Genomic DNA, 24,449 nt, shown 5'->3' with positions numbered 1-24,449 from the left:
TCATCCGTAAAATTAGGGTGATGACAGGCCCCATCCTCATGGAGTTATAAGGATCTAATGGATAATGCCTGTAAAGCCTAACACAGAAGAAGGGGCATCTGATAGACTGTAGCTGTCAGCCTTATGAGCGACCATCCATGCACAGCTCACAGCAAAGCCTGCACATTGTCAGCGCTCAGTCACCGGTGGCTTTTATCATTGGTATAAGCACTTACTGGTATTAGGGCCACTTATTACACAATGCTGTTTTTCTTGGCACTCCGCTAAGTACATGGGAAGAAATGGTCAAGTTCTCTGATTCTGACGGCAGTGTCACTCCACACATACCTTCATGGCATGCATGATTCATGGCCTTGATTTGTGGTGTTGTTTCCTGGCCTAGTCTATTAAAACTACAGAAATGGTTGAAAACATTTGCCCCCTTTCCCCACATTAGAAAAAGCCCAGCTCCATCTCTGAGATGGGTTTTCGTCTGGAGCCTGAGGTGGGGAAATGAGTGGCTTCCAAACCCCTCTACCCTACTCCTCCCTCCCCTCTTTTTCTTCCCCACAGTCAATTAGCCAGGCCCTCATTTAGCCCATACTCCTGGCTGGTGGGCAAGTGGTTGCAGAAATGTGTGGTGCCTGCCCTGTGCTAGGGTGGGACTTCTAGGCCTGAAAAGAGAGTGGATGGGGACCAGGCCGGGACTCAGCAGCCTGGTTGAGGCCCAGCTGTGCCTGCACAGGCTGGATGACCCCAGCCAGCCGCTTCTCTTGGAGCTTCAGCCCTCCCACTCCTACAGCAGGACGGTGAAAACGGGACCGACAGGCTTGCGTGACAGTGTCATTAGGCGTAACCCCCACGTTGTAAGAGGGATTCTAAAACTGGCAGTGGTTGTACAAATGCCAACCATTATTACAGCAAGCAAAATCACCGTGATACGACAATTATCTGTATCATAGTTTTAGATCTAGTTAGCATAAGAAAAGTGGTAATAGAGGAGGGCTATTAGGAATTCTTAAGAATTCATAGGAGGGAGGAAGCAAGTCCATCGAGGGAGCTTCCCTCTCCTGCCCCACCCAGAAATGCCAGGAGAGATGAAGAATGACAAAGGATTCCTAGAATGTGTTTTGTTTGTTTGGTTTTAGCCTGGAATGAAATTAGAAGTCTTCCAGAGAGATTGTCAGTTCCTTACACCCAGCAGCTAAGCATCAGTCTCATCCTAGCGTCAGCCAACACCGCCAAGCACGGTGCCATAGACCATTAGGCGCTCAGCAAACGTTCGAAACGTTTGACGCAAACCAAACTGGAACCCCTTCTCCCCACCCTGTATCCTCCAAACGCTCCCTGAGAATAGAGATTATTGTGTGAAGCCCACAGACTTTAACCATAGACTAGAACTTGATCATTTTATCCAAATTCCCATTCCCCAGCCTTTCTTTTTCTGCTTTGCCCAAGTCTCAGGCACACGGGGGTGGAGGGTGGTTCCCGGCGATAGGCCAGTGCCTCCACTAGATGGCGGAGGAGAGCTGCTTCACACCTGGGAAGGCAGCCCCAAGCAGAACTGCAGATGCGGCCCTGTTCCCACACTTCCCTCTGCTTGAGGTTATCCACGGGCCTTGTGACTCAGACCGCTCCGACCAGGGCACCCCTCACTCTGCAGAATGTGTCAGGGCTGAAGAAACTCACGTTTCTCACGGTGACAAGTCCTCAAATCCTAGCAGAGCAGAACTAGGAAGGCCGTGGAGAGGACCTCGCTAGCTTGCCCCTTTACATAAGGAAGTTGTTGGCAGCCTGGAGGCGGGCAAGGGTTAGGTTCAGGGCCCCCCAGCTGGAAGGTCTCAGAGCCAGGACTGAGACCTAGAATGCTCCTTCTTTCCTCTGCCACCTTGCCAGACACCCCAGGCTTCCCCCTCATGTTGCTTTCAGGAAGCCCAGATCTAGACGATAGCTTGTAAGCCCTCCTGTGTGGAAAATGGGTGCCTTGAGCCCTCATCCCTTTGCTTATGTGATGCCTGCCTGACCCTTTCAAGGCACCCCTCTTCAGGTCCCATCTGTCAGGTTCCTACCCTGTGATGCTTTGCTTAGTCCAGCCTCCAGCCTCCTGCCCCTGCCCGTTTCCAGTGAATCTGTGTTCTCCAGGGCATCTAGTTTGGAATTGTATAGCTCTTGGCTCAGGGAGAGTTCATGATCTGTTTAATCTGCCTGCCTCCCCTTTTAAAATATGGGCCCTGAATCACAGAGGGGGGACAAGGGCCAAGTCATGTTCGTCTCTGGGTCCCCAGCCCCTGATAGGATGCCTGGCCCTGCAGGATGACGAGATAAAGTCACATTTTGGTCGTCTGTGAGGCAGCCAGAGGCCGGATGACCTGCTAATCTCCTGGCTTTTTAGGTGGAGGATGTCATGCAGCTCAGCAGAGAGAGCAGTCGGCCAGGGTTGTTGTTCTGCATTTTAAATTCGAAGGCTCCTGGACCTGCTGCCTCCTCCAGGCATGTGTCAGCCCATTTCATAGGGGACGCTGTAGAGAAGCCCGCCTGGGAGGAATTAAATGGGAGGAGATGCTGGCAGCAAAGCCACATGAAGATCCGCCTGACAGGGTGGGTTATGTTCCTCTAAAACCCTTGCAGAATCTGAAAGCAGCACAAGGGGCTTAGCTAACATCAGTTTGCTTGCAGAAGGCTGCCTAGAAGTTTCTAGTAGCCCATGGGTTAAAATCTCTGGCTTTACTGCGAGTCCAACGCAAGAGCTCCACTTTTAGGATTTACATTAGAGTTTGCCTTCCAGAGACTTGGAGTGATTCATTCCCTACCTCCCCCTTCCTTCCCGAAGCCATCTTTGTTCCTTCTCAGCTTTCCCCTCTTCTCCTCCCCCTGTGCCGGCACCACAGGCCCTGTGTTTGTGCCCTGACCGGGAAGCAAGGCTGTCTCCTGTGCTCCATCCTGGTCACTGAGGTGGACGCGCGGCCTCTCCTCCATCAGCACGTCCCCCCACTCCCACTCCTGTGCTGCTGCCTCAGAGGCTCAGGCCAGCCTGGTCTTCCCTTTCGCATAGAGATTCCTCCAAGCCAGCCGCGTCACTAACTGCAGTATCCGAGTTTTGTTTACCTCGTCCCAAAGTGAGTGATGCCGCCAGGGCTTCTTTGCTGTTCCTCATATGGACTAATCCCAGGGCTAAAGCCACGCTTCCCTGGGTGGCAGGACCCTCCCAGTACACACGGTGATTCATCAGTGCTTGTTTCTTTCCCTCCTTACTGGCTCACTTTCTAAAGCTTGACTCCCACCCCCAGCCAATCACGCACTTTTGAAGCCCAGAAGGCAGCTGATTTTATTCTTTCATTTCTTCCCCTGTAGGCCTTCACCAGAGTACAAGACCTCCGGTATTTAGAACTCATCAACAGCATTGAGGTAAAAGATGAAGCGTTCTTGATTCTCAGGGAAGTGCAGATGCGCTGTCTGTGGTTTGCAGGCGGCTCTTCCAGCAGGCGAGGGTCTTGAGGACACGTGGACAGAGCCCACTGGTGTCTGGGCGTCCGGGCCACAGCCTTGCTCTGGGGGGGCAGAGTGCCACGTGGGGGGAGCCAGCACGTGGGAGCCGGGAGTACAGTCTGTCACTTGTTAGCTGGGTGAGGCAGGTGGGTCCCCAATCTCTCAGAGATTCGGTCTCTTGTCTGTGAAATGGGATGAGACCTGCCTCACAGGGTTGCTGGGAGGATTAAACAGTTCTCAGTAACCGGATTTCATCCTCGCAGTGGCTCTTAGCTTGCTACCCCCCTCTAGGGCTCCAACAATGTGCCAGTGTAGGAGGCATTTCCCAGATGCACATGGTCTGCACCCACCTGCAGGGATGGGCCCTGGGGAGGGAGGCGTGTGACCCAGCTGGCGCCTGCGGAGCTCTGAGCCCTCCCCGCAGCCCACCAGTCCCGGCCTGGACCTCGTCAGCCACACCCAGAGGCGGATGGGGGCCTAAAGAGGCTGGTTCTAGCTGCACCATTTGCTGGGTGATGGGAGAAAATATTTTTCATTCCTGTGCATCTTCAGGCTGTCTGTCCGTAAAAAGGTTTAGATATTTCTTCTTCTGAACAGATTTATTGTGAGGCTCTGGGAATGTGAGATACACTTGAATTCACATATGGAAGCAGTGAGGAGATCAGCAAATGTCTCCTCCCTTCGATTCCGTTCAGCATAATAAACACCTGTCGTGGGCCAAGCCGTGTGGCTGAGCCCAGTGGGCAGAGAGCTGAGTGGAAGAGGCCTGCGGGAGCTCACAGCCTGCTTGGCCTAGTAATAGTTGCCGTTTGTTGAGTGCCTGCTCCATGCCGCACGCGTGATTGATGTGTACACGATTTTAAATCCTCACAGCGACTTGATGAGGCAGCTGCTATTCTTACCTCTATTGATAAATAAGGAAACTAAGGCCCAGAAAGGCTGTGTCACGTCCCCAGGGCAAAAAGATGGGTTGGAATTTAAGCCAGTTTTGTTTTCCAAGCTCCCGCTGTCTTTCCTCTGGGCCGTGTTGCCCTTTCGGAAGTTGCTCCTGGCGCTTGCTCTGCACACCGTCTCCCTCCCCCAGCACAGTCACAAGGAGCATCTCTGTCTTCTGTTCAGTCCTCACCTGCGCGGTGAAGGGTTTCTTCAGAGCCACCTACCCATGATGCCCAGTACCACTTACTACTAGGGGCCACATTTGTAGATCAGCTGGTCTGGATCTAGGGGTCTTAACATGAGGCCATGGAACATAATTTTTCTCTGTGTAAAAGTAACCGACCTCTGTGAGGACCAACTCTGGCCACTTATCACGTCTTACTGAGATCCCGTGTACTGTCTCTTCCGGTGTGCTGTGAGCTGGGCAAAGTAAACTTGTAAGAATTGCCTCTTGAAAAAGAGCAAAGTGCCTTTGAGTGCAGATCCATTTTGTTTGCTCTGAGGCCTTAGTTGCTTGCTTCTAGGCATTCAGCATTGCTCCAGAGAACTGGGGTTCCTTACTGCACTTCTTTTGGATGGGTGAGCTGCAACTGTGCTGATAGCAGGAGGAACGGCATCTGTCCATGTGGCTCTGACACACTGAGTGTGTGGAATCCTTTGTACTGATCATGGTGGGGTTCTGGGGCCTGGAACAGATTTGGCTTAAATTCCACGCCTTGTGAAACCTATTTCTTTATCTCACTGCAAGATTTTAATTCATTTCCTACTATTAGGAGTTAGTTTATTTGGCAGATTAGCCTAAACTATGTGTAGTTTGGGGGTTTTTTTGGGGGGGGGTTAAAAATTATTTCTGTCAGGGGGGAAGCATATTGCCTACAGCTGTTATAACTTTCACCAGCTTGCCTAGGAGTTGTTTTTTTTTTAATTAATTAATTTTTAATTTTGGCTGTGTTGGGTCTTCGTTGCTGCGTGCAGGCTTTCTCTAGTTGCAGCGAGTGGGGGCTCCTCTTGTTGTGGAGCGCAGGCTCTAGGCGTGCGTGGGCTTTAGTTGTGGCATGTGGGCTCAGTAGCTGTGGCTCGTGGGCTGCAGAGCACAGGCTCCATAGCTGTGGCGCCCGGGCCTTGCTGCTCCGCAGCATGTGGGATCCTCCCGGACCAGGGGTTGAACCCGTGTCCCCTGCATTGGCAGGCGGACTCCCAACCACTGTGCCACCAGGGAAGTCCTTGCCTAGGAGTTTGATTCAATGTTTCATCTTCCTCCACTGTGATACACTTGCTGGAAAACAAGCAAAAAGAGACTGCTGGGGATGAGAGATTGGGTGCTATTGAGTGTTTACAAATACTTGAGCTGTAGACTATTGACTGTTCCCTAACACAGGAGGGAGGGGAGAGTGCCAGTTACTTCTCATTCTCAGCACTGCTACCTGTGTGTGTGTGTGTGTGTGTGTGTGTGTGTGTGTGTGTGTGTGTGTTGCGTGCGCGCACAGGTGTATTGTTGGGGGCCATCACGAGTTTCCGAAGGGTGTATTACGTGGAACAGAGAGCATCTGGAGTCAGACAGAGTCCAAACGCCAGCTCTGTGTGATCGTGACCTGCCCCTCTCCCGAGTCCCGGCTTCCCGCAGTGTGACACTTGGGTGAGGAGTAGCCGGCGCCTAGTGGGTTCTCAACACACGGCGTTGCTCGCCTTCTCTTTAGAGACAGGGACGTAGTAAGATTCTCTATCCTGTTTTGTTGGTCTTTTTCTTGGAAAGAAACCCTAAACTTTGTCCTTGTCCACCATTATCATGAGTAACAACTCGGCCAAACCAGGCCTGGGGATCTCGGAGCTCTTAGAGCTTGGGGGCCCCCTACGAGTGGGCGGTACACACCATCCTCACTATGCAGTTGTTTCCTTGGAAGAATATTTAAGGAAGCAGCTGTGAGGAATTTCCATTAAACAAACAAAAGTTTGCATCTCTTTTGATCTTCACTCATCTGGAAAAAAAAAAAATCTGCTTTTGTTGTCAAGCATTCCCACCAGAAACCTAGGTGAGAGACACAACAGCCCAGGAGCCAAGCGTAGGTTCCAGTAGGAAGGCCCAGGGGCTTAACCTGAAATAGCAACATCTAACTTTTGTAAAGGCTGCTTCCTGCCATGGCTGCAGAGGCCGTTTCCTGTGCTTCTAATTTTTCCAGGAGAGGAAGAAGCGGGGAGAGACCAACAATGACCTGTTTCTGGCAGATGTGTTTTCCTACCAGGGGAAGTTCCACGAGGCCGCCAGACTGTACAAGAGGAGCGGGCACGAGAACCTCGCGCTCGACATGTACACAGACCTCCGCATGTTCGAGTACGCCAAGGTAACCCGTCCACGGCCTGCCCACTGCCGTCCCGACCCTGCGGCTTCCAGGCTGTCTACCCCAGAGGTGGTGCGGACAGACGGTAGCTGTGGCCTCAGAACAGCTGTAGGCACATTGATAAATGAGGAACCATCGGAGGCCACTGGTTAAAGCTGACCTACAACTGACCTTTCAGGCTGATGTCAAAAGGGACAGAGTGTAACGATTCAGAGCTTTGTCAGTGACAGAACTGGATGGACGGTGAGTCCTAACCAGCATAGTCCCTTTGTTAAGGGTTCGGGGTTCTGTTTCCCACAAAGTCTCTCAAACCTTTGTCAGAAGCCACTGAGAGCCTGTGTCCTCAGGCATGAGCTGGTTCTGCCGTTGTTGCCACATAGGCCAGCATGGTTCACTCCAGCCACGGTTTCCTAAGTGCCTGCTCTGCTTGGTGCTGGGCTTCGCACTGGGCCTCAAAGGTGCTGTGACAGAGGCCTTGCCCGCTGCTGTGAGCACACTGTGCCCCCATTGCTTGCCTGGGGTTGGGGGAGATATCCTCTTGCATTTGGAGGGCCCCTGTTAAGGTTAGTCCCCAACAGGTCTGGGCCTTTAAAGGTAGGTGAGGGCAGTCTTCCTGGAGCAGCTCCTGGTGGCTTGTGTGAGACTGAGTCCCACTGAGGACCGTAGACCACCAGGACACATGCAGGTTCACCTAGCGCGCGGGTGAAAAGAGGGTGGGTGCCTGGAACAGCCAGGATCTTCCTTCCATGGAGGTGCCTTTGTTATCCTGTCTCCAGGTAACCTCAGAGAGGCTTCAGAATGTTCAGTGAGTCATCAGCTACAACCAATTAGAGGCTGTTAATGGTAATTAGCTAAGGAGTTCAAGATGGAAAATTCTCCCCATTTTTTCCCCTGCTTTTCTGTTCCTGGAGATGGCTACATGCTCTTTTATCTTCTACCATCCGTGGGTCCCTGTGATGCGGCCCGGGAGTTGCTGGTCATCAGTACCTGGCCAAGCACCTGGGCTCCAGTCTGTCTCTTCCTTGGTGGCTCCTTCACGCCAACCCTCAGATCTGGGTGCTTCAGGTAGCCCCCTTTTTGCCCTCTTCAACTTTTCTATCCTCCCCCAAACCCCACCACACACACCACACACCACACACACGCACACGCACACACACACACACAATTTAACAGTGCGTTCACACTGAGAACACCTAAATCAGGGTGTCTCTTTCTGGGGGTGACAACATTTAAACCAAGGATAAAACCTTGAACTAAAGGATCGAATCCCTGAGGGTAGAATTCAGGCTTTAGGAACAGCTAGGCTTGGTTGTTCTTCTGGATCAACAGCGCTTCCCGGGTCCTCTGCAAAGTCCTGGATGGCAGCTGTGGCGTAGGAGACAGCACCTTGCCGTGGTGCCCAGAGAGTGGGCGTGAGTCCCAGCCTCCCTGTGGGTGACCTGGGGGAGGCTCTGCACTTTGCCAACCTCCATTTCCTTCTTGGAGGGTCGCCTAGTCCAGCTGAGCTCAGTTCTGAGAATTGCAGAAATGAACCCACGAGGAAGCCCTTTACAAAGGCTGAGCTGTAGAAAGGCTGGGAGAGTGAGTGGAGCCAGGCGTGACCACAGCATGGCCGTCCTTCAGACCGGCCCCCGCCAGCCCCACCCTGCCCTGCACTGAAGCCTCTCCTCACACTTCCAGTGGGCTTTGTGCGCCTACGCTCTTCCACCCAGAAAGGCAGCCCATTTACGCAGTCCGTCTGGTCTGCCTCTCCATGAAGGTAAATACGCTGGGGGTTGTTTCCGGTTTCAGGTTTTGATCACAATTCCAAGTAGGATCCAAGTAGGTTGCTTCCATTTCATTCCCCGCCCCCCGACCCCCGACAGTCTGAATTTGAGAAAATGTGTATGTACACATTATGTCGGGGGGTGGGGGAAGGCACAGTGCTTATTAACATGGCATGTTTGTCTTTACTTGAAAATTGCTTCCCAAGATTCAATCTGGTTTTCAGAAAATTTTTAAATTACGTTCCCACGTACAAATAAATTGTATGCTTTCCGGGGAAGTGACATGTTTATATGGAGATAAAGGGAATTATAATGCTCTTAACTCTTATGTAGTATATCCTTATCAAAATCACCAAGCATGAGAACACAGTTTAGTCTCATTCATCACTCAGCACAGCCTCTTTCTGTCCACTCCAGGACAGAGTCTTTGCCGTGGCCCCAGATAATGTGTAAATTAGCTTCACGGGACCAGAGAACCTTTGGAAACCCAGTTTGCTGAGCCTTGAAGCACCATTTAGACTTAACTTCTATTAGGTCCGAGCTCCAGGAGCTGGAGCATGGGGCTGGAGGAGACTCTTTCAAGCCCAGGAGCTGTGTCCCTGCCTGGTCTCCACACTGACGACCCAAATTTATGGCTTGCTCTTAGCCTCTGACCCTTCTCACTACAGAGTGAGTGAGACACCCGGAGTCCACTGAGCACTCCCTTTGAAGGACATTCCTGTTCCCTCACGATGCCTGTTTTCCCCGGCTGCTAACCTCATTTAGCCAACCAGGTTAAAGAAGAGTTTCCGGCTTTGTGTTGGCATAAAGAGGACACGTTGTAGCTGCCAAGAGTAAAGGCTGGGACTGTAACAGCCCAAACCAGGCATCTGCAGGTAGTCAGCGGCTGCCTTCCAGCCCCTTCACCTGTGTGCACTGCAGAGCTCCCCAAGCCAGCGAGGCGGGCCTGTCTTTTATTGAAAAGCCCCACCTTTCAAATTGTCAGCACCAAAAGCTGCCTCAGCATCAGGGTCACGATGCTCCTTCCTCTCCTGAAAAGAATCGCTTGTCTTAGGCCAGTCTAATATGTTATTTTAGGGGCTACCCAATTACCCTGAAAGCAAATGGAAGAAAAGAGAGAATGCTAATTGTTCAAGTGGGTTTTTAGCATACATTGACTGTACTTTTCTGACAAGTGAGTGCTAATCAGGGGAAAGGAGTGCTTTTTTTTTTTTTTAAACATCTTTATTGGAGTATAATTGCTTTACAATGGTGTGTTAGTTTCTGCTTTATAACAAAGTGAATCAGTTATACATATAATGTTCCCATATCTCTTCCCTCTTGCATCTCCCTCCCTCCCACCCTCCCTATCCCACCCCTCTAGGTGGTCACAAAGCACCGAGCTGATCTCCCTGTGCTATGCGGCTGCTTCCCACTAGCTAGCTATTTTACGTTTGGTAGTGTATTATTTGCCCGTGCCACTCTCTCACTTTGTCACAGCTTACCCTTCTCCCTCCCCATATCTTCAAGTCCATTCTCTAGTAGGTCTGTGTCTTTAATTCCGTCTTACCCCTAGGTTCTTCATGACTTTTTTTTTTTCTTAGATTCCATATATATGTGTTAGCATACGGTATTTGTCTTTCTCTTTCTGACTTACTTCACTCTGTATGACACACTCTAGGTCCATCCAACTCACTACAAATAACTCAATTTCGTTTCTTTTTATGGCTGAGTAATATTCCATTGTATATATGTGCCACATCTTCTTTATCCATTCATCCGATGATGGACACTTAGGTTGCTTCCATCTCCTGGCTATTGTAAATAGAGCTGCAGTGAACATTTTGGTACATGACTGTTTTTGAATTATGGTTTTCTCAGGGTATATGCCCAGTAGTGGGATTGCTGGGTCATATGGTAGTTCTATTTGTAGTTTTTTAAGGAACCTCCATACTGTTCTCCACAGTGGCTGTATCAATTTACATTCCCACCAGCAGTGCAAGAGTGTTCCCTTTTCTCCACACCCTCTCTAGCATTTATTGTTTCTAGCTTTTTGATGATGGCCATTCTGACCAGTGTGAGATGATATCTCATCGTAGTTTTGATTTGCATTTCTCTAATGATTAATGATGTAGAGCATTCTTTCATGTGTTTGTTGGCAATCTGTATATCTTCTTTGGAGAAACGTCTATTTAGGTCTTCTGCCCATTTTTGGATTGGGTTGTTTGTTTTCTTGTTGTTGAGCTGCATGAGCTGCTTGTAAAATTTGGAGATTAATCCTTTGTCAGTTGCTTCATTTGCAAATATTTTCTGCCATTCCGAGGACTGTCTTTTGGTCTTGTTTATGGTTTCCTTTGCTGTGCAAAAGCTTTGAAGTTTCATTAGGTCCCATTTGTTTATTTTTGTTTTTATTTCTATTTCTCTAGAAGGTGGGTCAAAAAGAATCTTGCAGTGATTTATGTCATGGAGTGTTCTGCCTATGTTTTCCTCTAAGAGTTTGATAGTTTCTGGCCTTACATTTAGGTCTTTAATCCATTTTGAGCTTATTTTTGTGTATGGTGTTAGGGAGTGTTCTAATCTCATACTTTTACATGTACCTGTCCAGTTGTCCTAGCACCACTTATTGAAGAGGCTGTCCTTTCTCTGCTCTACATTGTGAAAATGACTCTACTACCCAAAGCAATCTACAGATTCAATGCACTCCCTATCAAACTACCACTGGCATTTTTCACAGAACTAGAACAAAAAAGTTCACAATTTGTATGGAAACACAAAAGACCCCGAATAGCCAAAGCAATCTTGAGAATGAAAAATGGAGCTGGAGGAATCAGGCTCCCTGACTTCAGACTATACTACAAAGCTACAGTAATCAAGACAGTATGGTACTGGCACAAAAACAGAAATATAGATCAGTGGAACAGGATAGAAAGCCCAGAGATAAACCCACGCACATATGGTCACCTTATCTTTGATAAAAGAGGCAGGAATGTACAGTGGAGAAAGGAGTGCTTTCTTATGCTTTGTGAGCTTGACACAGCACAGCCTCTGCAGGGTACATTATTCCTGAGACAAACTGCTTCTTAGGAGGAGTGCAGAGCTGGGCTCAAAGCACTCTCAATTTCCCTTTTTGAAAAGCCCCACCTTTCAAATTGTCAGCACCTAAAGCTGCCTCAACTATGGCAACCCTCAACACATATTTTGGGTAACTGTATCCTGAAAAGAGGTGATTTTCTGAGACTGTTTCTTGCGAATTCTAAGGCCAACCTGGGGAAGCTGGGCACGGCCCCTCAGAGGCCCCTGTTGCGGTGGAAGGAATCCTTCATGGATTCTCTCCCAGCCCCTTCCCCCTGCCTCAGATCCCCCACGGCCTCCTGCTGTCCCCACCCCTGCAGACCTGATCTCAGGACAGGGTCTGGTACTATCCTGTTGAGAAGTAATTAACCAAAACCACTCGTGCTCCCTGTCGGCCCCAGGCAAACAGCTGGGGCAAAGCCGAGGGGGCAACGCCCTGAGTTCAGGCAGCAGAACATGAACAGAGTCAGAAAACGGATGCCAGTGAGACTTGCAGTGTGGTGATGGCTGAGGGGCCGTCGTAGAACTCTGTAAACCATCTTGCCTCCTTTAAGTTCAGGGGACCACATACTCAGCCTCACTCTGAGGCGTGTGGTATCATACTTACACTCTGAATAAAGATTTTTGGTCTGACTGTTTGAAATTGTGTAAAGTCACTATAAAGGAATAGTTACACATACATCAAACTCTATATGAGAGAGAAACAAAGTACTCTGATCATAAACCTCCCACACTGCGGGGTTGTGTGCAGTACTCCAGAGATTCGGGAAAGTGTTGTTTAGCTGAAGAACAAACGTCCATTAGTGGGAAGGGCAAGAAACATTGAGGGCCATAGTCCTTGACACTGACCTCGTACCCCCAGGAGCACCTGTGGGGCGGCCTGCGAGCCCTCCTCCCCAGCACTTGGGCCTGCCCTGCAGTCCGCCCCGAGGGTACGGGCTCATGCCTGCATCCTGACTGCCTGCTGCAGCCAAATGGGGCCCTTCCTTGCTGCAGCCTTCAGCAGCCTGACGTAATGCTGGCAGCAGGAAGTTCTAATCCGGAATGGTTTTGTTTGTTGTGCTTCCTCAGGATTTCCTTGGATCTGGAGACCCCAAAGAAACAAAGATGCTAATCACCAAACAGGCCGACTGGGCTCGAAATATCAACGAGCCCAAAGCTGCCGTGGAGATGTACATCTCGGCAGGCGAGCATGGCAAGGCCATAGAGATCAGCGGCGACCACGGCTGGGTTGACACGTAGGTTTTCAGTCCCTGCCCCAAGAGGCATTTGGCAGCATGTCATGTCATGTCAGCTCTTGGTTTTGACTGACAAGGAAAAAACTAGTGTTTCTCTAAGTATCTGATCCGAAGGTGATGGTGACTTGGTTTTTGGGAGACACAGAGACTGAACGAGGCAGTCGCTGCCTTTGGGAAGCTCAGCAAGGCCCTGGGGAAAGGGTGGTGGGGACTGAGGGAGGAGCCACCCAGGCCCCGGGGCTACCATTCCCTGAGCCCTCCCTACGAGCCGGCCTTCGGTTCTCCCCCACACCCTCCGCGTTGGTGTTTCCATGCCCACCTTCAAAGGAGGAAACCAAGTTTCAGGGACCAAGTGATCGTATAAGGCCAGGTAGCTGGGAATTTGTGGAGCAGAGCTACAGACTGATCTCAGTGCCCATAAGCAGTATGATGGTAGGCCCTGGAAAGAACAAGAAAAGTCCTAAGCATGTTAGGGAAGGAGACGTGAATTCTCACGGGAGGAGCCCTGGATGTCTTCTCCTGAGAGGTAGTCTTTGCACGAAGGTCATTTGACGAATTTCAGGAGGTAGAGATGGTAGGAAGGGAAGATCGTGCAGGTGGAAGAACTGCCCAAGCAGGACAAGTTGGCGTTGGTCACATGAAGGGTCCAGGTGAGGGTGGAGGATGCAGGCTGCGGCAGGGGCATCGGGGCTGGCCTCACCGGGAGGGCCTCCGGGGCCAGCCAAACTGAGGCGTTTAGATTTGTCAGTAGGTGGTGAGGACCCCTGGTCGGGGCTGTGCTCTCGGAAGCCCACTCAGGCAGCAGGTGGGGGATGGAGGGAAAACTAGAGGAGGACCAGGTAAGTGGCCAGTGCGGCAGCTGAGAGAACGAGAGAGACGTGGAGGAGGTGAACTGACAGGACCCAAGGCAGGGTGCGTCGGGGCAGGGCCGGCAGAGCTGATTCTGAGCTCTGGGCCTGGTGGTCAGTGATTTCACTCAAGGCAGAGAACAGAAGCAACAGGGGCTTGGGGTGGAGCTGCCAGACAGAGCATGGATTTGGTCTTAGGACTCTTAGAGCATCAGACCTTCAGGCAGAGGGCTTTCTCCTCCCACCGTCAGGGAGAGTGGGCTTTGTGCTCGCACATGTACACACGTATAGGCTGCTACAGCTGGCACAGGAGAAGAGGTGAGGGAGTGGCTCCTGAGTTTGGCTCAGTCTAAGCCCTGAAAGCTGTTGGGTGTTCTAGAAACAGGTAGCAGTGGCCCGGGACCTGGGAGGGGGAGGGGCTGGTTGATGGCTAAGTCATGTGGTTGGTGTGGTCCCTCACAAAGGGACCTGGGTGGGTGACCTACTACCCCATCTTTCTCTTGTCCAAGGATAACGTTTCTTGAAGATAGAGGTGCAGATTTTGCCCCCCCAGTTATTCTGTTCATGAAAGGTGTGGTACAGGAGAGAGCCAGGCAGCTTTAGGTCCCCCGCTCAATCCTCTGGCTTTGCCTGTCACTTTCATTTGCAGCTTATATGAATCAGGCTGCCCGGGGGATACTTAACTGGTGCAGAAAGGAGACATTAAGCATGTTCTGTCCTTCTTCTAGGCCTGGCTGTAAAAGGTGCTTCTCCTCCAGGGACATTAGGGTTAACGGGCGGGGCGGGGGCGGAGGTGCCAAGGGGTTGCCTGTGCCACCTTTCCCTAAACACGTGTCCTTTCTTTGCTGAGAAGTGTTATTTTTAGATGCCATTATTATTCTAAGTACAGATTGACAGGCCTCCCTGAGCTCACCTGTCTCTGAGACAGGGCTTTGCTACAGCTGCTTCTCACAAAGAGCGAGCTGGGTAGAACCCCTTTCCCTTGGGAGAGCTGGTTTTACTCAAAACCCGGCCTGACCAGAGGGAACGAGCACTTTCCACGCAGCCTCATGTGCCCACGAGCAGTGGCAGGGCTGTGGCCACCACTGGGGAAAAGTGGTGAACCAGTGTCCCCATGGCCCCTCAGCCTGTTCAGCACTTTGGCCAGGAGGAGAGGCACAGTCAAGATTCCCTGCAGGCCTTCCTTCCAGAGCTCAGAGCAGAACCGCACATGCCTCTTCCTTGAGAGGTCCTGTCCCAGAAGACATCTCCCACCTCTGCTTCTACTTTCCTGTGAGAATTCCTCAAATGGTGCTGGAAAGGGCACTCTGCCACTTCCTGGCTGCAGAGTCTTGGGCAGGTTGCTTCACCTTTCACCCTAGCCTCTAGTCTCCTCATGTGTTAAATGGGAATAGCAGTACCACCCCCTTAGGGCGGTGAAGATTCAGTGAGATCACACATGCGAAAGCTCATGGCGCTGAGCTTGATGCCCGTAGGTGATGAGTAAACGTTGATTTCTCTCCCCAAAGCTTGCTGGATAGGTTCGTAACTCCTGTGAAAGGCGCAGGGGGTGGGGGAGATGGTGTCCTTTACCAAGCAGCGTTTCTGGATTAAGTATTCACTCAATTAATAACCTCCCATCAAGCACCAGGGGCCATGGCGCCATACGGAGGCCTGGGGACGTCAGCACGAATCAACACCGAGCCTGCCCTGGGAAGACGCAGACGCTCGCTTCCTTCCACCGGGCTCCCTTCCTGGGAGTCCATCTCCTCCCTGTGCTCTCGCCGCTCCAGGCTCATCGACATTGCCCGTAAGCTGGACAAGGCCGAGCGGGAGCCCCTGCTGATGTGCGCCCACTACTTCAAGAAGCTGGATAACCCTGGCTATGCTGCCGAGACCTACCTGAAGATTGGTGACCTGAAGTCCTTGGTTCACCTGCATGTGGACACCCAGCGCTGGGATGAGGTGGGCGTAGGGGGCCCTCCCTGAGCCCCGGGACATGGGGATTTGGGGGGTTTGGGTGGAGAGCAGCTGTCCTCCTTGTGGGCGTGAACATTGGCCTGGCAGTCACGAGACTCACCTGTGAATTCTCTGAGCCAGGGTATCCTGGAGGGCCTCTCCGTACTCGCTTTCTGTTTGTTCACTTATTCGTTCATTCATTCGGAAAATCTTTATGGCCTGCTGGCTGTGTGCCAGCCCAGTGATGGACCCCAAGGATGTGGGAGTTAATGCGACAGCCCCCACTGCCTGCTGTTGGTCCGAGCTGCCTCTGACCAGCACCACGGGCTGAAGCATCGCAGACAGGGAGGCACACCTGTGTGACATTTAAAACCTGCTGGCTGGCATTTTGGCAGAAGATGCCACCTGTACTTTCCCTGAAACGGCCGGAGCCATTTCAGGGGCCAGCTTCTCCTCCTCTTCCCGGCCCCCTCCCCCCGACTCCTCTGTCGTGAGGGTCGGTCAGAGAATTAGCCAGGCCAGCGGGAGAGATGGCTGTGGTGGGGCTGGTGGAGCAGCTGGTGTGCTGCCCCTCTGTGGCTTAAGTCCCGCCCTCCAGCTGACTGGCTCCCTGTGCCCTGGATTAAAATTCATCCTCGAGGGGACAAGAGCTGTGCGCACCGTCCTCATCCTCCCCACCCACCCACTGTGGTCTGGTCTGCAGAGCCCCTGCAAGGCCTTTGCTGGTAAGAGCTGTCTGACTCTTGTCTCCCCGCTAATTGGCTCCATTTGGTGAGGTGACAGGGTCACTGATGAGAAAAGGTGGAGCCAGGGACAGAGGCAATAATGGCTTCTCAAGATACATTTATCAGATTTCTCAAGCAGCATAAATTAGAGCATCTTGGCTGTGCATGAGGCAGACTTTCTCCCCGTTGACACATATTTTCCCCCGTGACTCATTTCCGGTTCTCCCGGTCTGACAGGTGGTTCTGAGGCTTAGATGAAGCAGTCACCGGGTCCCATGCAGCACCACGACCACGGTCATCTTTGACAGCTAATAAGCAGCAATGATGATAATGTCAATTATGTTTCCTTAGGTGTCGCCTGCAATTAAAAGAAATCTGTTTGCAGCGCGACAGGAGCCCACGCAAAGCCTCAAAATAAAATGTTTCCGATTCTGTGCCACTTCTGTGGTTCAGAAACAGACTGTGTTGTTACTGAATCCAGTTGCTTGCATATTGCTGTTAATTGCCTTTTGTTTTCAAAGAGCTGATTTGTTTTTGCGTTTCTGGGGGTGGTGAGGTGGGGAGGCACTCTCCTCCTCCGAGTTGTCAGGCTGGCAAAATATGACATCCCTGATGGCTTCAGCCAAGCACCCGTGTTTTCATGGGGGCCGCGGGGGCTGCTGGATTAAGAAGCCATTTGCTCCTTCCTCTAGGCCTTCGCCTTGGGTGAGAAGCATCCCGAGTTTAAGGATGACATCTACGTGCCCTACGCTCAGTGGCTAGCAGAGAACGATCGTTTTGAGGAAGCCCAGAAAGGTAGGCCACATAGACTGGCACCTTGCACAAGGGGCAGGAGAAAGCACTGCCAAGACACACGCGTCAGGTAGGCTGCCCAGGCCTCCTGCCGTGGGCCCCAAGATAGACAACTTCCTCGGCGGGTGTGATGTGCTTGGTGCTGAAAGGCCATGGAGCCGTGGGAGGAACACGGGCTCTGCGTGGGATGCACCCGGGACCACCACTCACATGCCTCAGGACCTTCAGCAGGTCCTGTCTCCTCCCTGAGCAAAGCACCGTGAGCTCCAGTGTATCTTCCTGTTTATTCCTCACAGCAGCCCTGTGATGTAGGTACCGTTTTGTAGGTGAGAAAACTGAGGTTGGAAGAGGTAAAGGGATTTGTCTGAAGTCCCACAGCTAGGAGGTGGCAGAGAGGGAATTTGAGGCAGGGTGGGGGAGGACGGAAGGAGAGTGGCCGCAGAATGGCCAGAATGGTCCCACCTGCCACTTTCCTCACCCGGAAGAGAAACTTGGGTTCTGCTTCTGGCTCAGGGAAACGGCGTGTCCTCTGCTCCTCAGCATACCCAGTGGTAAAACGGCTGGGCACAGGAGTGAGAGGAAGTCTAGAGCTTTAAATGGTAATAATAATTTTTAAATGTGGTGGCCTTCTGTGTGTCAGACACTGACTGGGTGCTTAACCACATACCCTTGCACCTCGGCAGTAGCCTACAGAGACGCAGAGGCTAACTGTGCCCTGCAAAGTCCCAAAGCCACAGAGTGGCAAAGCCAGAATTGGACCAGGATCTGTCAGACTGGGGAGGCTGATTCTCCCAACTAGGGTTCACTGCTTTTCTAGGAAGTATTCTAATTGAAGTTGGATGTGTCATGTTCCATAGCATCCCATTTGCACTTCTCTGTGGGAACAGTTGCCACCTCCGGACACATTTCGGAGTGGCTCCCTGTGGAAGCTCCTCAGCTGAAAGGCCCCGTTGAAGGACAGCCCGTTCTCCATTGCTTCAGCATTTCCAGAGCACCCAGTTGCTGAAGTATGTGCATGTTTGGGCAAAACACATCAACCTATCCATCTGTCTGGTCTGTCCTTCCAAGAATCCATCGCCATAGTAACTTGGTACTCAGACAAGAGATTGGAGATGAGAATGGAACAAAGGCCAGACCTTTTCCTTCCCTAACGCAGAGGATTTGGATCATCTGAGCCACCGACATGTGGGCAAGCGTCACAGCTAGAAGTGCTTCCCCAGCTGCCCCCAACATCCCGAGGGTCTGGCCACACAGTAGGGACTCAAGAAATTTCTGTTAAGTGGATGTGAGAAATTTTTGCTTGTTTTCACAAATGTTTGGTTGCTAGAACCAAGCCAGATTTTCCAAGGTTGTCATCAAAAAGCACTCAGTTGGAGACTGACCAAGCGCTTGAGTCGGGCTCAGTTCTGTGACCTTGGGTGTGCCACTTTACCTCCACCTTGCGAGTGCATTCAAAAGCGTCTTCCTAGGCCTGTTGTGACGATCCAACAGATTCACAGATTCTGTTGTGAGGGAATCATCAACAAAAGCACTCTGTAAAACCACCAAGGCCATTAGAGTGCCAGGTCCTGTTAGTGTCACCTGGGGAGTCACTAGGCTTTGTCCTGGAACAGGGCAGGGGGCAGAACCTCACTGACGGTGAGCAGTGCTTCTGTCCTCGGACTTTGCCCTGCAGTTTGGCCCCTCAGCTTTCTCTGTCTGCCATGCCTTGCCAAAGCGGGTTGCCTTTTCCCAGCCAAAAAGGCGTATATCTCTCTGTACTTTTTTTCAGGATGTAGCCTTGGTTATTTATAGCCTCTGGCCTGAGAGGCGCATCCCCGCAGCGCGGTGCTGCAGATGCTCCGACAAGGGTCCTACTTCTGCAGCAGCCCCTTGCAAGCCCTGCAGAATTCCACCCAACTCCCCCCATGGTGTGTGCTTTTGTGCCCCTGCAGCGTTCCACAAGGCCGGGCGGCAGGGGGAAGCAGTCAGGGTGCTGGAGCAGCTCACACACAATGCCGTGGTCGAGAGCAGATTTAATGACGCTGCCTATTATTACTGGATGCTGTCCATGCAGTGCCTCGATATAGCTCAAGGTAAGTAAACATCAGCAGGGCCGCTTGTTTTCCCGGCCCCACTCTGGCACCAAGATAAACATCGGAAGAGCTGCGAGGTTTTAATTAAAGCCCTGGGCTTTGCCCTGTGTTGCTAATTCAGAACATATCTTTTCCCTGCTACCTGGGAACCCGTAACTGGACCTGGTTGAGCCGTGGTTTCAAAATGTTGAACTAAATGAAAAGGTGAAAAAGAGATCCGTTTACAGTAACACACTCCAGATTCTCGCTCATCCCAGGCAGGAAGATAGTTTCGATGTTGCTTTCTTTCACAAGACTTCCCATGATGCACTGAGGGAGTTCTGGAAGCAGATGGGGCAGGGAGATGCTCTCCACTGGGCCGAGGCCAGCCTGCAGGAGTGGGAAGGACACTGGCATTGGAGCAGCTAGGCGACTTGTAACAAGTCACAGTCCTTCCTCAGCACTGCAGCCCCATCTGTAGCGTGGGGGTCATCCCGCTCTGCTTCCTTCAAAAGGCTGCTGTGAGCCTCCCAGAACCATGGTTATAGTTTGAAAACTGTCAAGCTCTAGCAGAAGGTGGCACTTTTTGTTCTGGCCAGTGGTTTGTGATTTGATACGCAAGGACACAGAGGGAAGAGCCATGAGGTGAGCGTGAATGAACTTGACGTCTGTCCACCCTCCCTGCCAGGTGGCTCTGGCTTGTCTGGATGCCAGTGATCGCCCTCTCACACAGCTGGCCCTCCCCCAGGGAATGACCCTGAGAGAAGTCCTGCCGTGTGCTCTGCCCTGCCGAGACGTTAGCTGCCTCAGGATAGTGCAGCTCCTGTGCAGAGCGCCTTTCCCATCTCCCTGGCTCAGGTCTGGTGTCGGGGGAGAACCTGCACAGTCTGACACGCCCTCTCCCTCCTGCCCTGCTCCCCTCCCGCTGTGCCCTGCAGACCCTGCCCAGAAGGACGTGATGCTCGGCAAGTTCCACCACTTCCAGCACTTGGCTGAGCTGTACCACGGCTACCACGCCATTCAGCGGTACACGGTAAGGTGGCCGGGAGATGAGTCCTGGCGGGGGCACCAGTCCCGGCTGAGCTGGGAGCCCTGGGTACGTCTTAACAGAGCAGCAGACCTCTGGATGGAGGGTAAACCCAGGGCATGATGACCTGCTGAGAAATCCTTGTCTCCTCCTGGGAGACAGTTTGGAACTTTGATTTTCCTTGATTGGTTACTTGTTGGAGGTGCAGCATGTGGGCTTCAGAATTAGCAAGCCAGAGCTGGAGTGGGCCCTTCTGGTTGCTTGCTTCAGGTTTGGATGACTCGGGCAGACTCTGGATCAGCCACTCAAAGTGCTGTCTCTCTAAGTGATCGGTGGGGGGCGTTGCCTGGGGCCCTCTCTTCTAGGTGGGTGAAGGTCTAGCTCTAACCAAAGGCCTGAGGTCTCTTCCCTGGCCCTGCCACTGACCTGCTATGTGACCCTGAGCAATTTACTTCTCCTCTCTGACCCTCAGTTTCCTTCTCTATAAAGAAGAGTGTTGCCTTGATCTCCAGAGACCCAAATAGTTCTTTTTAGTTACTCCTGGATCCTTCTGATTAAGCCATTTTAAATCTGCCTCCTGACAGTAGGGAACAGGTGACAGATTGTTATCAGCCTCCCTATTTTGTGTACCTTCGATCACTCAACAACGTGAGCTTATCCTGTGCTCGTAAGCCAGAGGGTAATATCAATAGACGACCTTTACTGAGCACTTGCTACATACGAGGCAATGTGCTGAGGGCTTTATTGTGTCAGCCTTTCAACCATGCAGTGAGATAAGTGCTGTCATCCCCATCTTACAGATGAAGAAACTGAGGCACTGGACAGAGAGATCCCACAGCTAGTAAGTAGCAGAGCCAGGACTTGAACCCAGGCAGGCTGACTTTGAGCCTGTGCTTTTAGCCCCCCACCCCACTAATTTAGGGAAGGCAGACCCCTGGCCTCACGCCCCAGCTCTACTGTGTGACCTTGGGCAAGTCGTTTACTTTCCTCTGTGCTTCAGCTTCCTTCTCTGTAAAAGGAGGAATAACAGTACCTACCTGATGGCGTTGTTGTGAGGATTCAGTGAGTTAATATTGGGAAGCACTTGGAAGAGTGACCCTGCACGAGTCTCAGCTCTTACCACTGCCCTGTGCGGAGGCCTCAAACCAGTTTTCCATTGGCCTACTCCCCGCAGGCTGAGCAGTTGCCTTTGGGTGTCTCAAAGGCCCTGCCTTCCACCCTTGGTGCCTCTTTCCCCTCATTTGTGCTGAGCTCCTGGCACGTTCTCTGCCTCTGGGGGAAGTCTGGCAAGAATGACTCTTGTGGGGAGGGGAGGTTCCCTGCCTGAGCCATTAGCCCTGCATCTCACCTCTTCCCCGCACCAGGCCCAGTGGTCTCGAGGGACCTCATCTTCCCTACAGTCTTTTTGGGGCCCCTTATCTCTATCAGGTGCTTACCTGGAAAGAAGCCCTCCAAATTAAAGACCCCAAACTCAGGGTGGAAGTCAGCACCCAGCCCGGTCTCAATTTGCCTGAGCCACTTTGGGACCCAGCTCCGTCTCTCCCTGCTCTTCATCGCCCTTGGCCCCTGGAGGCAGGGGCCTGGCGGTCTCCTCTCTGGAACAGCTGAGCTCTGCCCCAGGACCTGATGCAGCTGTGAGCTTGTGGCAGCTTCACACCCACTTGCAGGGCCTGGCTCTTCATCCCAGCTCAGGCTTCTTCACTGGGCCCTTCCTTCATTGAACACATGCCCGCTGTGTGACACGCCCTGTGCCAAGACCTCGGGCACAGTGCTGAAGGAGACATTGTCCCTGCCCCCCAGGAGCTCATAGTCTAGTAACAGGCGACTGCAGTGCAGTTCCCGCAAAGGAGACGCTTAGAGGACTTCCTCGGAGAGGTGGCCCCCAAGCCAAGAGGTGGGAGATAAGTAAGAATGGGGCAAGTGAAGAGGACGAGGAAGGGCATTCCTGGCAGAGGTCACAGCGGGAGCAAAGGCCCGGAGGTGGGTATGGTGTTTTAGGGTTTGGCATCAGGGCCCGGCAGAGCAGCTCTGATTCAGAGCAGGCTGGAAAGGGAAGCATCAGACCTTTTCTGAGATAATGGCGTCCTTCCCAGAGGAGAGGTGCGAATCCCGAGGACCCCCCCCCCACACACACACACACACTCCCTCCTCTTTCTGGGACATTTCTTAGCTTCCACATCTAGTGCAGTATAACCAGAGGCAGGCTTCTCCCTGGCTGTCACCCAGAAAAGGATGCACTCTCAGGTTTTCTTGGGTTCTTGGAACTAACAGAAGCTATAGAAATTTAAGTGAGAACTAAAGAGAATGCTGGGTTCTGGACCAAAGAAGTAGTGTAAAGTGAGTCCTCACAAACTGAGACCTAAGACCCTCACAAACTGAGGGCCTAAGTCCTGGTGGCTCAGTGATGACTGTGGCCTAACAAGACCCTTCAGGAAATGTCAGTTTTATTACCATTAGGTGCTCACTGGTAGGGGGTGGGGGTGGGTAGCTGGCTTGCTTTCATCTTGTCATCTAAAGCCGCGTGCCATATTCCTTCGAAACAGGGTTTTCTTAACCTTTTATAGACTCCTCCTGATAGAAAGTTCCCTCTGCTCTACTGTGTTGAGCTTCTGGCAGCCTCTGGGTGCAGAAGACCTGTTCATTCAACTCAGCATGTCTTGAGTGCCTGTCTGTCAGGGCCTGTGCCGGGCTCTGGGGGCGGAGGGATGCAGCTGGGAGCCCCAGCGCCTGGCACACCTGTGGGCGTCGCACAGTCAGGCTGCTGCTGTACAGCAGAGAAGAGGCCTGCGATTTCATCCTACAAAGGGTTAATTGCCTCCGCTTAAAGACGTGCTTATATGGAGGTCATGTCTTAAACCGCATAAAGGTCTCCTCTTTTAGAGCTACTTGGAGACAGCTTGAGCTCAGGGAAGTGGAATCTTTACTGAGCCCAGAGGCAGTGAGCTTGGGAGAAAGACATTGTTGGGCTTTGGGATCAGACCTGGGTTCGAATCCCAGCTCCACTCCTTTCTTGCTGGTGACTTGGGCAGATCATCTCTCGAGGCCTCGGTTTTCTCGTCAGCACAGTGAGGATGACAATGCTTCCCTCACGGGGTTGGGTTGGGGACCACCGGAGGCAGTGGCTGCAGGCGCCTGGCACACAGTAGGTGCCCACTGGGTGGGTCTGCTGTTCTGTTGAAGTCGCTTGGAGTTACTGGTGTCTGCCTCTCGCCCGGCCCAGCAGCAGGTCGGCTGAGAAATTCGATCCTGTTTGCTTTCCTCACGGCAGGAGGAGCCGTTCAGTTTCCACCTTCCCGAAACGCTCTTCAACATCTCCAGGTTCCTGCTGCACAGCCTGACCAAGGACACTCCCCTGGGCATCTCTAAAGTGTATCCTTTCTCTCACCCCACCCTCTGTCCCGCCCCTCTTGTCTAATGGCCAGAGCACTTTGCTGGCAGAAGTTTCCCTCTCTCCAGCTGCCTCGCGGAGGGGAGAGAGCTCGCCCTGCCGCTGCTGTTCGGCTGGACGAGAGGCTCAGCCAGGGAGACCGAGGGAGCGTCAAGGGAGGATTAGTTTTCAGGGCTCTCTGGGCTGGGCCCAGCAGCAGGCCTCTGGCCAACACACTGTCCAGGCCCTCCCGGAACCCACAGATGAGGGTGTGACTAAAGTGAAGGAAACGCCAGGCCTTCGGGGCTTGGAATATTGGGCACTTCCCTGGGGAGTGGGGGGGGAGCGTTTATTCAGCGCGGGCGGACAGAGCACCTGCTGCATCCCCGGTGCCGGACCAGGCAGTAGGCGACAAACTGCCATCAAATGGGGGAGGTGACAAGTGTCAGGGCCTGGTTCAGTGGGGCGTGTGCTGTGTCCCAGGGTGGAATGCAGCTAAGGCCGGGGCCAAGGTTGGCGAAGGCTGCCTAGAGGAGGTGACAGCCATCCTGTAGGCTGAGGTAACCAGGGAAGACGTGGAGTACATGTTCCAGGGGAGCACCCAGCGCCTGGAAGGGCTTGGAGGGAAGTGAGGTGGGGGGAGGGAGGAGCTGAAAGCCCCCTGCGTGCGAGCCAGGCTGGAGGGGCAGCGGCCTGAGGGCCTCCCTGTGAGCCGGCCTCTCCTTCTCTGTCTGGTAAGGGCCACAGAGGGGCCGTGAGCTGAGGTGGGGCCTGAGGGCCTGTACTGCCAGAAACGACCAGGAAATGACCCCAAATCCTGAAGGTCCTCAAAGTGATAAAAGTCGCAATAAACCCATGTCCTCTTATAAACACCACTATCTCTAAGCCCCTTCCCAGCCCCACCCA

General features: G+C 52.4%; 1 protein-coding gene across 6 annotated transcripts in view; it reads left to right on the top strand.

The window, feature by feature from the left end:
• Positions 1 to 24,449, top strand: part of IFT122 (intraflagellar transport 122) — a 70,434-nt gene that overhangs the window by 40,029 nt on the left and 5,956 nt on the right. For 3 of the 6 annotated variants that reach the window (XM_065885183.1, XM_065885185.1, XM_065885181.1), the window contains 8 exons: positions 3,331 to 3,384; positions 6,579 to 6,740; positions 12,626 to 12,792; positions 15,413 to 15,584; positions 16,996 to 17,098; positions 19,030 to 19,170; positions 20,088 to 20,182; positions 23,445 to 23,545. In XM_065885183.1, the coding sequence (XP_065741255.1) occupies positions 3,331 to 3,384; positions 6,579 to 6,740; positions 12,626 to 12,792; positions 15,413 to 15,584; positions 16,996 to 17,098; positions 19,030 to 19,170; positions 20,088 to 20,182; positions 23,445 to 23,545 (995 nt within the window). The remainder of the gene's footprint in view (positions 1 to 3,330; positions 3,385 to 6,578; positions 6,741 to 12,625; positions 12,793 to 15,412; positions 15,585 to 16,995; positions 17,099 to 19,029; positions 19,171 to 20,087; positions 20,183 to 23,444; positions 23,546 to 24,449) is intronic. The other 3 variants (XM_065885187.1, XM_065885184.1, XM_065885182.1) reach the window with 1 other exon arrangement.

The sequence above is a fragment of the Phocoena phocoena genome, chromosome 10 (assembly GCF_963924675.1).
Source record: "Phocoena phocoena chromosome 10, mPhoPho1.1, whole genome shotgun sequence".
Lineage (NCBI taxonomy): Eukaryota > Metazoa > Chordata > Mammalia > Artiodactyla > Phocoenidae > Phocoena > Phocoena phocoena.
The sequence above is the reverse complement of the archived record's forward strand: the minus strand, read 5'-3'. Positions and strand labels throughout refer to the sequence as shown.